Raw genomic sequence first — 14834 nt, 5'->3', positions numbered from 1 at the left:
GGGCGATCCGGAGCTCCATAGTCCTTTAAGCTCGCTTAATAAATTGTAGCGCACAATGACTTCCGAGAGAGACGAGTAGTGATGAAGTCGATGAGGCTTTATTAAGCGAGACTTGTCCCCAGCAATTCAGCAACAGAATGAAGCGGTGGGGAGAAGCTCGGGTTCTTATACTCCGCCTTCAGGGCGGAGCCAGGAGTCAACAGCCAACCAGGACCCGGGATCTGTCAGCCAATAGCATCCCGGCTTCACAGTCCCACATGACCCCGAATACATACCACCACACCCTCCATCAGCTCCGGCCTCTCCGATATCCCAAATATCTCCACATTTAACTTGTATCCCGGGAACGCCCCAACGGGTCCAAAAAATACGATATTAGGTCGTCCGGGCATAGCGACACTCGAAGTTCTCTTTGTCCCCTCGTAATCTCTCGCCACTCTGCTGACACCCTAAGTACCACAGCCTCTATAGCTAGCGCAAACAAAAACAGCGACAGCGGGCACCCCTGCCTTGTTCCCTGTGCAGTTCAAAGTTCAGTGAACCCATGTCATTGGTCCGCACACTGACCATCAGTGTCACGTCTAACATGCGCACTCATGCCACAAACCTTGGCCCAAATCCAAACCTTCCCAGGACCTCAAACAGGTACCGCCACTCCACCTGGTCAAATGCCTTCTCCGCATCCATGGACACCACTATCTTCGGTACCTGGACTCTCGACAGGGACATGATCACGGTTAATAGCCTCCTTATATTGCTAGACAGCTGCCCGCCCTTTACCTGTTTGGTCCTCCGCAACTCTCCCAGAGACACAACCTACCATCCTTCCCGCCACCAACTTAGCCAGCACTTTCACATCCATAGTTAACAGCGATACAACCCATATTCCAACAGGTCTTTCCCCTTTTTTGGTATCAATGTGATCGTTGCCTGCGTCATTGTCTCCGACTACTTCCCCTTCTCCAATGCCTCATTAAACGCCCCCAGGTCCGTTGTGAACTCCTTATAGAATTCCATCAGGTAAATATCGATGCCCCTGGGCCTTCCCCTTATACTGTCCAACACCTCCCTCAGCCTAAGGGCTCCTTTAGCACCTGCCTCTTCTCTTCCTCCAACTGTGGAAACTCCAGTTCATCTAAGGACTGTTCCATGTCCCCCTTTTTACCCCCCCCCCCCCCCCCCCCCCCCGGGTCCACCCTGTACAGCTCCTTATAGTAATCCCTAAACATCACATTTATCTTCCCCGGCTCCGACACCACATCCCCTGCCCCAGTCCGTATCTTCAATATTTCCCTGGACCTGGCCTGCCTTCGTAGCTGAAGCACTAACGTTCGACTCGGCTTCTCTCCGTATTTGTACTGCACCCCTCTTTTCCTACACAGCTGTCCTACTGCCCTCCCCATCGTCAACCTATCAAATTGCCCCTGTAATTTCTTCCTCCTCGCCAATCCCTCCGTGGTGGGCGCCATTGAGTATTCCCTATCTACCTCAACTGTCTTGTTCATTAGCCATTCATATTCCCCCCTCCTTTCTCTATCTGCATGTGCCTTGACCAAGATAATCTCCCCTCAGACTACCGCTTTTAGTGCTTCTCAAAATGTGGCCGCCGAGACCTCCACGTTTTGGTTCAACCCTGCAAAATCTTTCATCACAGCCCACAATTTATCGCAAAACCCTCCAACTGCCAACAATCGAGCCTCCACCCCGGCCTCTGCTCCCGTCTCGATCAGAGATGAATCTCCAGCTAATGGGGCGCATGGTCTGAGAGGGGCTGGTTCAGCTCAGTGGGCTAGATAGCTGGTTTGTGAAGTTAACAAGGCCAGCAGCGTGAGTTCAATTCCCATAGAATTCTGAATTCTCCCTCTGTGACCCTAACAGGCCCTGGAATGTGGCGACGAGGGGCTTTTCACAGTAACTTCATTGAAGTGTGAATGTAAGCCTACTTGTGACAATGAAGATTATTTATTTATTTTAGATTACTATCCTCGCGTACTCTGCCCCCTCCAACCCGACCAAAATCTCCCAGCTCACCACAAAAAAGTTGATTCTTGAATACACTCTATACACATGTGAGAAAAAGGAATACTCCCTTCCCCCTGGGTTCTTGAAGTGCCACGGGTCCACCATACCCATCTTTTCCATAAACCTGCCCAGCTCCTTTGCCATTCGGATTTTACCCATTGACCTGGGGCTCGATCTATCTACCCTCGGCTCCAGGACACAATTAAAATCTCCTCCAATAATCAACTGGTGCGTGGCCAAGTCCAATAACCCCCTCATAAAACCTACATCATCCCAATCCGGTCATACACATTCACCAATACCACCCTCTTCCTTTCTAAAACTCCACTCACCATCACATATCTCACATCCCGGTCCCTCACCTCCTTCGCACTCACAAACCCCATTTTCTTGGATCATCAAAATTGTCACCCCCCCCGCGACTTTGAATCAAACCCTGAGTTGGAAAACCTGACCCACCCAACCCTTCCTTAGCCTAACCTGGGCCTACATGCAGAGGTGCGTCTCCTGCAGAAAGACCACCTTCGCTTTTAAACTCTTGAGGTGCGCAAAGACCTGAGAACTTTTCACCGGTGCATTGGGCCCTCGCACGTTCCATGTTATCAGCCGTACCAGGGGCTTACACCTCCATTCCCCTCTCCCACCCGCCATCCTCCCCTTTTGGCTCTACCCTCGTTAATTTCACCCTGTATCTGGCCCATCCAAGATGGCCTCTTCCTCCACCTCTGACCATGGGCGAGATTCTCCGACCCCCTGCCGGGTACGAAGAATCGCCGGGGGCTGGCGTGAATCCCGCCCCCGCCGGTTGCCCAATTCTCCGGCACCGGAGATTCGGCGGGGGCGGGAATTGCGCCGCGCCGGTAGGCGGGCCCACCCCGGCGATTCTCCGGCCCGGATGGGCCGAAGGCCCGCTGCTAGAATGCCTGTCCCGCCGGCGTGGATTAAACCACCTCTCTTACTAGCGGGACAAGGCGGCGCGGGCGGGCTCCGGGGTCCTGGTGGGGGCACGGGGCGATCTGGCCCCGGGGGGTGCCCCCACAGTGGCCTGGCCCGCGATCAGGACCCACCGATCTGCGGGCGGGCCTGTGCCGTGGGGGCATTCATTTCCTTCCGCCTTCGCCACGGTCTCCACCATGGCGGAGGCGGAAGAGACCCCCTCCACTGCGCATGCGCGGGGATGCCGTGAGTGGCCGTTGACGTTCCTGCGCATGCACCGCCCGGCAATGTCATTTCCACGCCAGCTGGCGTGGCACTAAAGGCCTTTCCCGCCAGCTGGCGGGGCGGAAATCAGTCCGGCGTGGGCCTAGCCCCTCAAGGTTAGGGCTCGGCCGCTCAAGATGTGGAGGATTCCGCACCTTTGGGGCAGCGCGATGCCGAACTGATTTGCGCCGTTTTTGGAGCCGGTCGGCGGACATCGCGCCGATTACGGAGAATTTCACCCCATGTTTCTTCTCCAACCTCGCTGCGTCACATCACCCTCCCTTCCATCCCCCACCCCCCCCAGCCACCTCTCTCGGCCTGCTCCCTCATCACAGTTCCATTCACCAGCATTACCTGCCTGCGTGGCAACTCCTGCCAAAAAGCTGCTCTTACTGAACCCCCACCCCTCCCCACCCTCACTTCTGTATTGTGTGAAGAAGGCTCCCTGCGGACCACACACTCCCCCACTTACACAAAGACTCATCCCAAACCACAGGTCACCTCCCCCAAACACAAAGAAAAAGAAAAAACACAACCACAGGCAGCAAGAGGGGGGTGGGTACAGCCACCCCCTTACAAAACTTTCAGCCCTGATAGCCTTTGTCGACGCAACAGGAAAAATAAGAAAGTTTGCTCTGTCCACATCCGGGGCTGGTCCAGCAATCCCTCTGCCAACAGCCCTGCCAGCATCCTTGAAACGTACCTTGTCCCTTCTACTCCTTCAGGCAGGCCAACTATTTGCAGATTCTGTCTTCTCAATCTATTTACCTGCTTTCAACGTCTTGAAAGGTCTCCTAAGAGCCCCACCCCCGCCTCCAGTGCCACCACCCAATCGCTGTGGTCCGACATCACCCGCTCAATCTCTTGGATCTGCGACCCCTTTGCCTCTAAACGTTTCTCCACCCTCTCCATCGAGCCCTTCAGGGTTGTTACAGCCACTTCGATGGCCTTCGAATGATCCTCCTGTATCTCCTTCCTCTGCTGGCAGGACTCTTCCTTGATGAAGGCGATCAGCTGTTCCATCTGGGGCTTTGCTTTGCACTGACCCATCCCTCTCCGCCATCTTTCCACGAGCTGCTACTCCACAGATCCCTTCCAATCCCTTGGCCAAGTCCTTCACTTTCTTCTGCCGGGTTTTGTAACCAGCAGACATACCACTCCCAGGGGGAACTTCTCCTCTGACCTTCAGTCACACTTTTCCGTCAAAGTTACACTCGATTTCGGGTAAAAAGAGCTCTTTTCTACACCTTTAAGCAGGAGCTGCCCTGTGTGCGACTATTCACACCATGGCTGCCACCGGAAGTCCAATTTTTCAACCTTTTGTTACCCTCTTTGGTGAGCAAAAACTGCCCTAGTCTATCTCTCCCCCAGCATCGAACCAGAACAGTTACTCTTACCATGGAACTAGAGGTGACACTTCCTCTGGAAAAGCTTTCCTTCCAAGCTCAATCTTTCCTCCTCTCCACATACAGGCACACATGCACGCTGGTAATTGTGTACAGGCGCTTTCAGGCAGGATTCACTGAAAATTGGAAAAGCATTCCTGAGGGAGTTTTCCTTTCCCTTGCCAAGGGTGCTGAGGGCAATTCCAGGGATTTAAACACTCGACCAGTTCAGGCCATCAAACTCATAACAGGGCAGCGAGTTGACCTGCGCGCTTCCTGAGTTCTGCGTGTCACAGTATCACATCAAGTGGTGCATTTACCATTGAAACAATATGGGCACAGTGCTACTTCAAGAAAAACATGGTGCTTTTTCAGAAGTCTAAAAACAAGTAATATAAAATTCAATATGTAGGGAGAAATTACATTTTTTTCCCTATGATTGAAGGAAATGAGATTTTTACTACGCTTGTAAATGACTTAATAAAAATGAATTTAAACGATCCACAATAAAATTTGAATTTCTTTCTTCCATGTTATATTCATCAAAACTAGTGACAGACATTGTCAGAATCGCAGGTCTGCTTCCAGTCATAAATATTCATCCTTTTTCGAGTGGAGTGTCCCTGTACACAAATGTTCTATTTTTCCCATGCCGGTAATAACTGTGGGTGCTTTTTACATCTCATTATGTACCACTCTGATGGATGAAATGAGTTGTTATAACAGAGTCAACTGAAGCGCTCAGAACAGATGGAGTCGTGGTGCAGGAGAAGACTCCCAGTTTTAATTGCTCATCACAATGTCGGACTTGACTCGACAAACAATGCCTCCCTAATTATAATTGCAGATAAGCTTTAGAAGCCACTTACCATTGCACCTTGTGTATAGTTTTTAGTGTTTGTGTACAGTCTCTTTTGTACTGGAGCTGCTAATTTGCATCTGATGTAAAGAATTGTAGTATAATTAAATGAGCTGAAATTATTTATTTCCCTTTATAGTTTGAAATAAAACCTCATTCCTCTGAGCTGTGAGTTCAGGCCATGCAGGAGATTATCGTTAAAGTTTAATTTATAAACATCTAATTCAGTTCTTCAATTGCTTTTTTCCCTCATTATTCACCAAGTTTGTGTATAGGGATGGGGCCCAATAAATAAAAAAGAATGCAACAATTACAGTTAAAAATTGTTTTTATACAGTGATTTCCATGCCCAAAAATGCTTCGCGGCCATTGATGTACTTTTGAAGTGCAGTCAGCGCCATGTTGGTCCAACCAATTTCTGAACAGCAAGACTCAACAAACATGAATAAGATGAAGTGACCAGATAATCTCTTATGATATTACTTTAAAGGTAAGTGTTGGCTGGGATTCCTGGAGATATCCTCCCGCAACCCCCACTTCGGTGAAGAGTTTCATGGGATCTTATGAGTTCACTGAAGCAGGTCAGACAAGGCCTCAGTTTAACACCTTGGCAGAAAGATGGTAGGGTGAAATCTCCATCCCGGACACCTGAAGCGCATTTCCCGATGGGACGGAAAATGGTAAAATCCAACGCCGATCCGTTTCCGATGCTCCAGCCCCCATGGTGGCGGGATCGAGTTTCACGCCCACGTGCCAGCAGGAAGATGTGAATGAATGCAAATCCATTCCATTCATTTAATGGGCCCGATAACCTAATCTCCGGACTTCCGTGATTCTCCAATCCTCTGGGTTATAACAGCTCTCACCAGATGTGAGCCTGACGTGTGGCACTCATGGTCGGCCAAGGGGGTAATGCATGAAGGAAGCTGCCCCCAAAGTCCATCTGAGGGCAACTCTCCTCCCCCATAATGCACTACCTACCGACAGATATCCCCCATAGTGACCACCTGATTAAAGGGACCCCCCCACAGGAACCTGCTGACTAAAGGGACCACTTCCACAGTGAGTGACTCCAAGTCCTGAAACCCCAATCTTTACAAACATCAACCATATCAAAGAGAGATAAGTGCATTCAAATCACTAAGTGCAGACCACCGCGCTGCGCATGTGCGGCCATGGACCTGGCCATTCTACATCCGTATCAACAGGTAAAGCCAGGCTTTACATGGCGCGGCTGCTAGCCCCCCACTGGGCGGAGCATCAGTGCGGGGGCGACGGTGACCCTTTTGGTCATAAGCCCAGACGAATCCTGCGGACATAGCCACAGAATCGGAGAATCCAGCCCATAGTCTCCCAAACGGAGAATCTTACTTGGCACCCCTGGCAGTGCAGCATTCCCTCAGCACTACATCGATGCATCCTGACGTGGATATACACCACCATTCCTTCACTGTCACCGGGGCAAAATCCTGGAACTCCCCCCTTCACAGCACTGTGGGTACACCATGTGGGACTGCACCACTTCAAGAAGTTAGCTCATCGTCACTTTCCCAAGGACAATTAGTGCCGGGCAATAAATGCTGGCTGAACCTGCGGCATCCAGATCCCATGAATGGATAAAAATAATATAATCTACAAGGTTATAAACGTAAAGCTGAAAAGGTGAGATGAGGCCACATAGCTCAGTTCTGTCAACCAGTATGGATACAGTGGAGCAAATTATCTCCTGTGTGTAAAACGTTCTCTGTTTTTACTTTAGAGCAGTGGAAACACAACAGTAATGCCAGATAGATGGATGCACAATCAAGTCGAATAGTGAAGTTGCATACCTGTAGAAAGTGTCTTCTGGCTGAGTTTTACGTGGTATTGTGTTGATCTCAGCTTCCAGTGCTGCACCATTGGATATCCTGTCACTTCACTGAAGTTAACCATTCCTGGAAAAAATAATAGGTAACAAATGATTGTTGCAGCTGTATAGAACCTTAGTTAGGCCACATTTGGAGTACAGTGTTCAATTCTGGTCGCCACACTACCAGAAGGATGTGGGGGCTTTAGAGAGGGTGCAGAAGAGATTTACCAGGATGTTGCCTGGTATGGAGGGCATTAGCTATGAGGAGCGGTTGAATAAACTCGGTTTGTTCTCACTGGAACGACGGAGGTTGAGGGGCGACCTGATCGAGGTTTACAAAATTATGAGGGGCATAGACAGAGTGGATAGTCAGAGGCTTTTTCCCAGGGTAGGGGGTCAATTACTAGGGGGCATAGGTTTAAGGTGCGAGGGGCAAGATTTAGAGTAGATGTACGAGGCAAGTTTTTTACACAGAAGGTAGTGGGTGCCTGGAACTCGCTGCTGGAGGTGGTGGTGGAAGCAGGGACGATAGTGACATTTAAGGGGCATCTTGACAAATACATGAATAGGATGGGAATAGAGGGATATGGACCCCAGAAGTGCAGAAGATTTTAGTTTAGACAGGCAGCAGAGTCGGCACAGGCTTGGAGGGCCAAAGGGCCTGTTCCTGTGCTATACTTTTCTTTGTTCTTTGTTCTTTGTAAGATTTCGTCTATACAAAAGTACATGAAAGAAATGATTCTTCCATCCTCTACATTGCTATAGATTTGAATTTTAAAATCGAACTACACTGAGAGTCAATTTGGTAACAGTTTTCAGGTTATGGACAATAAGAGTCAATTCCATAATTTAGGAGTGTAGTTACTTGTAGTTCAGATCTGACAGGGGCACCAGATTTTCTTTCCCAAAGGATGTGAGAGAACTAGTTGGGCTTTTACTGTAATCCAGCATCTTGCACCTCACTTTTTTTTTCTGGTGCGAGTCTATAATTCTATTGAATCCAAGTTCACAGAGGTTTCAATGAGAGACAGCAAAAGACATGTTTGGAGCCAGAGTCTGAGGGCCAAATCAGTGTGGTGAGAAAATGGTAGCTGACAGTGAAGGAGTGAGAAAAAGAAACACTAGAATGTGTCCGCATGGGCAGCACGGTAGCGATTCCCTGCTGGGTCACTGTCTGTGCGGAGTCTGCACGTTCTCCCCGTGTCTGCGTGGGTTTCCTCCGGGTGCGCCGGTTTCCTCCCACAGTCCCAAGATGTGCAGGTTAGGTGGATTGGCATTGATAAATTGCCCTTAGTGACAAAAAAGATTAGGAGGGGTTATTGGGTTACGGGGACATGGTGGAAGTGAGGGCTTACATGGGTTGGTGCAGACTTGATGGGTCGAATGGCCTCCTTCTGCACTATATGTTCTATAGAGCGACTAAAGCTCTCAGGCAGTTTTTGGAAGCTCCAGCCTCTTGTGAAGAATGAGAACTCCTGTCATAGCCATTGAATCAATAGCAAAGGCAGTAATAGAGGTAATTCAAGGAGTGAAGATTAGCAGCACAGTGAGAAATGTTACAGTGATCGAGGAGTCAATAGCAGCTGACACAATCCCTTGCAGTCCAGACTGATTGTCCTGGATATTTTTGTCACCTCGACTGGAAAATATTTTATAAGGGAAAGCAATGAGTCACAATGGTCCACATTTCTGTGGGAAGTAGAATACAAATAAAACTGAATGGACTTGCCAGCATCGGCCTAAGCACTGCATTCAAACACAACAAAATGTCACCCTGCCCACTCACCTTCTTCTCACTAATTTCTGGGGGGATTGTGTCAAAAGTTTTGATGAGGAGAGATGATAATCTAGTAACAGCCTGACACAGTCAAAGTCACAGAGTCGTATCTTTTGCATGACTCTCCATTGGTGGTAGTTACACCCAGCATAAAAGAAGATGGCTGTAGTTGTTGAAGTCAATCATCTCAGCCCCAGGAGATTGCCTGAATTCCTCAAGGCATCTTAGGCCCAACCATCTTTCGCTGCTTCACCAATGATCTTCGCTCCATAAGTAGGGATGTTTGTTGGCAATTGCCCAATGTTCTTCCTCAGATAATGAAATGGACCATCTTCATCTGCAGCAAAACCTATGCAATATTCAGGTTTTGGCGGTTAAGTGGCAATAACACTTCTGCCTCATAAGCACCAGGCAAACTGTGATGGCTGGAGACATACATTGGAGGCCTCCAGTAGTTAACAAAAGGGTTTAATGATGAAAGGTAATGGCTGTCAAGTAACAGGCATAGAACACCGTACAACAGTCTTAAGTCTTCGGCTCCCTGACCCACACTGCTCGGGGTCCTGTTCCAGAGGAGGTGATCCTGCACGCTTGGCCGAGCTGGTCACATGGTCCGTGGAGTCTGCCCCTTAAAAGGACCATGTGACCAGCTCGGGCCAAGCGTGCAGGAGCACCCCTTAAAGCACACTAGCCATTACTGAATCCTTCACCATCAACATACTGGCCACAGGACCACTGACCAGAAACTTAATTGGACCAGCCACATAAATACTATAGCTGCAAGAGCACATTAGGGGATAGGAATTCAGTGGTGGGTAAATCACCTCCAGACATCACCCCCACGTCTTCTTTCCCAAGTGTCTTTCCACCATCTACAAAGCATAGGGGTATAATAGAATATTCGCCACCTTTCGGGAGGGGTGAAACACCAATAATATGCATTAAGCTTAACACCATCCAGGATAAAACAACCCATTTGACCAGCACCCTATCATGCACTGCCTGAAACCTTCACTCCATCTACTATCAGAGCACAAGATACACTGCATCAACTCATGGTTTCTTAACAGCATATCTCAGATTTGGAACCTCTACCATCTAGAAAGAGGTGGACTGCTGGGACATTGGAACATCATCACTTGAATTCTCCACTATCCTGACTTGGAAATATATTGCCATTCCTTTGTCGTCACTGGGTTAAAATCCTGAACTCCGTACACAACAGAACTATATGAGATGCACACCATAAATTGGATTTCAGCAATTTAAGCAGGTAGCTCATTATACCTGCTGAAGGGCAGTTAGGGTTGGACAATAAATATTGCCCTTGCCAGCGAAAGCCTCATTCCATCAATGAATAAAAGCATGAGGGAGTCAATGATGTAGAAAGTCCTGCTCAATGAATTTTGGAGATTAGGAGAAAAAGCTTCAGAGCTGATCTTCACCAATTGAATCTCCTTTATCTCTTCAAAAATACTCGCAAATAGGGAAGGAGAGGAGAGAGATCATGGGCTGGATTCTCCAATTTTGCGGCTAAGTGCTGACGCCGGCATGGGAACTGTGGCATTTTACAATGCCAAAATCAGCGCCGAACTCTCATCGATTCTGCATGCTGTTGGATTCTCTTTTCCCGCTAGCAGTGCATCCCAGCTCGAAGGTTTCCCTGGCTGACCATCAGACAAGAATGGAAAACAGCCATACAATGTAATACAATTAAGGAAGATAAAAAAGATAAAAGAGGTGGAGTGACAATATTGGTAAAAGTGGAAATACAGGCTACAGAGAGTTTATATAGACACAGAAGGAATACAAATAAAACCAAGATGATTGGAGCTCAACTGTAACAAAAAGTTTCCTACATTAGTAAAAGTGTATTAAAGGTCATCAAATTGTGAAACAAAAGCTGTCAGAGGAAGTCTGTAGCCAGACAAGAAAGGACAAAAATAATCGGTGTGATTTAACTAAATGGGAACAAAATCCCAACACGAGTACATGTAGCCGCGGGTTTCCTAGCGCTTGCAGTGGCAAGAAAACAATACTATAGAATGACACCAAGGTTAGATAGGAGGCCGCAGCAGGGGATGTGAGGCCGAGGCCGCACATAGCTCCATTTTGTGCAGAGTGTAGCCAGAGGTAACAATTGACAATGGTTTCATGGTCATCGGTAGACTGTTAATTCCAGTTTTTAGAAATTGAATTCAAACTTCACCATCTGCAATGGTGGGATTCGATCCCTGATCCCCAGAGCATTTGTCTGGGTTTCTGGATTACTAATCCAGTGACAGTTACCACTATGCCACCGCCTCCCCGTACAATGTTATGTATTATAATAAACAGTTATTCCACCATACATGCCTCTCGACTTCTTCCTGAGGCAACATGCAACCTGACAATATGGTGGCAGCAGGTGAAGGACCCCAAAATCCCTAAGAATGAAAAACTAAAGAAACTGCAATCTGACTTGAGCAAAGTTCACCTAAGCAGGAGAGCTTGAAGACACATTATCAACGAAGTTGCATGATAGCCATGGATGCTGAAGGACAGAAGAGAGATCCACTGTTCAGCATAATAGGACACCACTAGAGCATATGGAGTCCATTGTGACACCTGACTGAAGGCAGCATCAAAGGACCTACCAGATTAAGAAAGCTCCAAGAAAAAAGGCTGAAATAAACTTTTAAATTCAGCACAATAATCAGGCAGCACTGGCAGACCGGTTGTTTTAACAGTCTTGAAGAAAGCTGCAGCCAGGATCCAGAGTAAGCACCATAACAAGTGGATAAAAACATTTAAAGAGAAGTCAGAGCAAAGAAATCAGCTTCAATTTGATTCTCCATGCTGAGGAAGGCAACAATCTGGCTAAAATGATTCATTCAGAGGATTTCCTGCAGAATGACTGAAGATTAAAATGGCTCTATAACTGGGATGGGAGCCTGCCAAACCTCAAGTGCAGTGTCATTTAAAATTAAAATTAAAACTATATGCCCTTTGCTGAATACAGCTATGGATGGCTGCAAGATCAACCAAGGCAGATAGAAGGGCCAGACCATATGCAAACCTTACCACGATGGAGAAGAACATTATTAAGATATAAGATAACATCAGGCTTGAATAAAAGAGAGGCTGAATAAGTGAATATGCTATTATATTGAGTAGGTCCAATAGCTAACAACATAATTGCCGGACAAGGAATAAAACTTTGGAGCGAACAAAATTTAACAAGAGAGTTCAAAAGCCTGGGAAACCAGCGACATTAAGTCGGAGCTCATAAGAGTCCAAAGAGAAGTGGGAATGGCCGATAATACTCTTTCGGATGTACTGACTTTGGAGTGAGGCATCGGAATCATCAGACAATTGAATGGTCCACCAGCAAACCAATCCATTTTGTGCAGCACAATTAAATGATGGTAAAGCGCAACCACAACTGTCCAGTTCATGAAGCAACAAAAGAGCAAGGAGACTCGAAGGTAAGGAAAACAATACCAAGAGAAACACAAGATAGTGGCAGATCATGTCAGGGTTGTGGCACCAAAAGACATCACAGGCACGAGTAGCGTCCAGCGATCACCGGACAGAGCTTTCACTGCAACTGCCTGGGACACTTTAGAAAGATGTGCAAGTCCAAAACCCCAAGATGTGCAGAGGATCCCAAACGTGTCCATTAGATAAATGAGCCACACCAAGAAGAAGTCCACCAATGCTTCTTGACAGAGATTAAAGATCCCAGTTTCACATTTTTCGAATGCCGACAGATCTGCAAATAGTCGTCTCCCAAATTTCAAGTTACACGCAGGAGCTAGTATGATGGTCCTGTCGCATCAGGAACCATGGCTAAAAGATGTCTGGCTACGGATGACAGACCGTGTGGTCACATAGGAATCCAACTACCTGTCATTGCCATGATTCAAGATTTGCTCTGGTATGACAACAAGCACATAATCAAATTTCTGTATGTCTTCCACAAACAGTGCATTTCTCTCCTGAGCAGAGATACCTGTGTTGCTGTCGACCTCCTCAAACTGGCTGAAGATTTAAAAACAACCACTGTAGTCAAACACACTGAATCCTGCTTAGATTTTCCAGCATTTTCTGCTTATATTTCAATTTTCCAGCATCACCATCCACAGTATTTGGCTTTTATATTACTGAAGCTGACTTCTCCTGGTCCTCATGTTAGCCAATATTGTAAATGGTCCACTCTCTTCAGGTATTGTTCCTTTCTCCTTTACATTTGCTGTCATCATTCCTTATCTAAAAAAAAACTACTCATCATTTCAAAAGTCCTTGCAAAATATCATCCCAATACTAACGTCCTTTTCCTCTCCAAAGTCCTCAAATGTGTTGTCGCCTCCAAAATCCATGCCATCTTTCCCACAATGTCATGTCTAAATCACACCAGTCAGGTTTTAGCATCTGCCGCAATAGTGAAACATTATAGACATTGAAGTATTTGGCGTGACCAGACCAAATTGTTATTTATCCCCCAAATAGATCCCTCAACTATTGGGGACAGTCTGCTTTGGAATACTGAAGCAGCTCAAGGTCATAAAAGACATCCCATGTCACTCTGAGACAAAGGTAAACTTTCCCTCTTCATCCTTATAGAACTATCTGAAGTGTTTGACGTGATTGACCAAATCATCCTCTCCACTGTCATCCGGCTGGATGGGAATGCGCACACCCGGTTCCATTCTCATCTATCTAGTTGTATCTAGAATATCACTTGCATTAGCTTTTCTTCTTGAAGGACACTGCGCAACATGATTGGCATGCTTAAAATTATGAAGAAAAGGAGTCAATGTAGATATAGCAGACTGTTTGCAACACATGAGGGATCGAGAATGTGAAACCATAGATATGAGAAAAGTATTTAGAACCAAAATATTTTGAAGAGAAATATCTCCATCCAGAGTTGTGAAGCTATAGAATTCAAGGTTGAGGATGAAACTATGCTATAATTCAAATTTAGACTGGTTGGGTGGATGAGGGTTATGGGAATAAAGAGTACAGAAAGGATTTTTTCTTACATGAAAGATGACGACCAACTTGGACTGGGTGTACCAAACAGCCTATTTCTATGTTTCACTGACTATGGTTTGAACTCTTAACTCCTAGGTTAAATAGCTCAATACCATAACCAATAGTCTACTGCAGGCAAATTGGAATCACATTATTCCTTTCAGCTTCTTCCCCAAATGTGTGGATTCACGTGAAAAACAGTTCCATAAATGCTCTTAGCCATCCATTATCTGTGTACCCTCTAACTGTGGGTGCAGGGGACATCAGATTAGAGTATGATTTATGTCCTCACCTCACATTTGCATTAATGTCCTTGCAGCAACAATCACTGGACAACGATCAGGAATGGAAACCGAGATTTATTACTCCCTCTTATAACTAGACCAGAGGAACTGTGTCATGGATATTGCTGTCCTAATGGCCAACTCAAAACTGAGCAGGGATGAACTTAGGCTTGAGTACGGTTCAGTTCCACTCCATGCAACACAATTACAAGCTCGAGCCATCAAGACATCGGGTACAATTCATTTTCCATCTTTTGATAAATGGATTTCTCATGTCTTTCTCCCTGGTTGCACGTGTGATTGAAACAAAACCAGAAAAAGGACAGAAACAATTAATCTGGTCTGCTACTTTGCTAAATAGTAAAATAACAGTCGTTCTGCCTGGTTAAGACAGGTGCACCTCATTAACCCTACAGCGCCATTTCAACAACTAACCTTT

General features: G+C 46.7%; 1 protein-coding gene across 4 annotated transcripts in view; it reads right to left on the bottom strand.

Annotated features, from left to right (window-relative positions):
* Positions 1-14834, bottom strand: part of astn1 (astrotactin 1) — a 4064875-nt gene that overhangs the window by 850489 nt on the left and 3199552 nt on the right. For all 4 annotated transcript variants that reach the window (XM_072511608.1, XM_072511609.1, XM_072511610.1 and 1 more), the window contains one exon: positions 7296-7400. In XM_072511608.1, the coding sequence (XP_072367709.1) occupies positions 7296-7400 (105 nt within the window). The remainder of the gene's footprint in view (positions 1-7295; positions 7401-14834) is intronic.

This window comes from Scyliorhinus torazame, chromosome 7, assembly GCF_047496885.1.
Source record: "Scyliorhinus torazame isolate Kashiwa2021f chromosome 7, sScyTor2.1, whole genome shotgun sequence".
In the NCBI taxonomy this organism is placed as follows: domain Eukaryota; kingdom Metazoa; phylum Chordata; class Chondrichthyes; order Carcharhiniformes; family Scyliorhinidae; genus Scyliorhinus; species Scyliorhinus torazame.
Note: the sequence above shows the minus strand (reverse complement) of the source record. Positions and strands in the feature narration are given on the sequence as shown.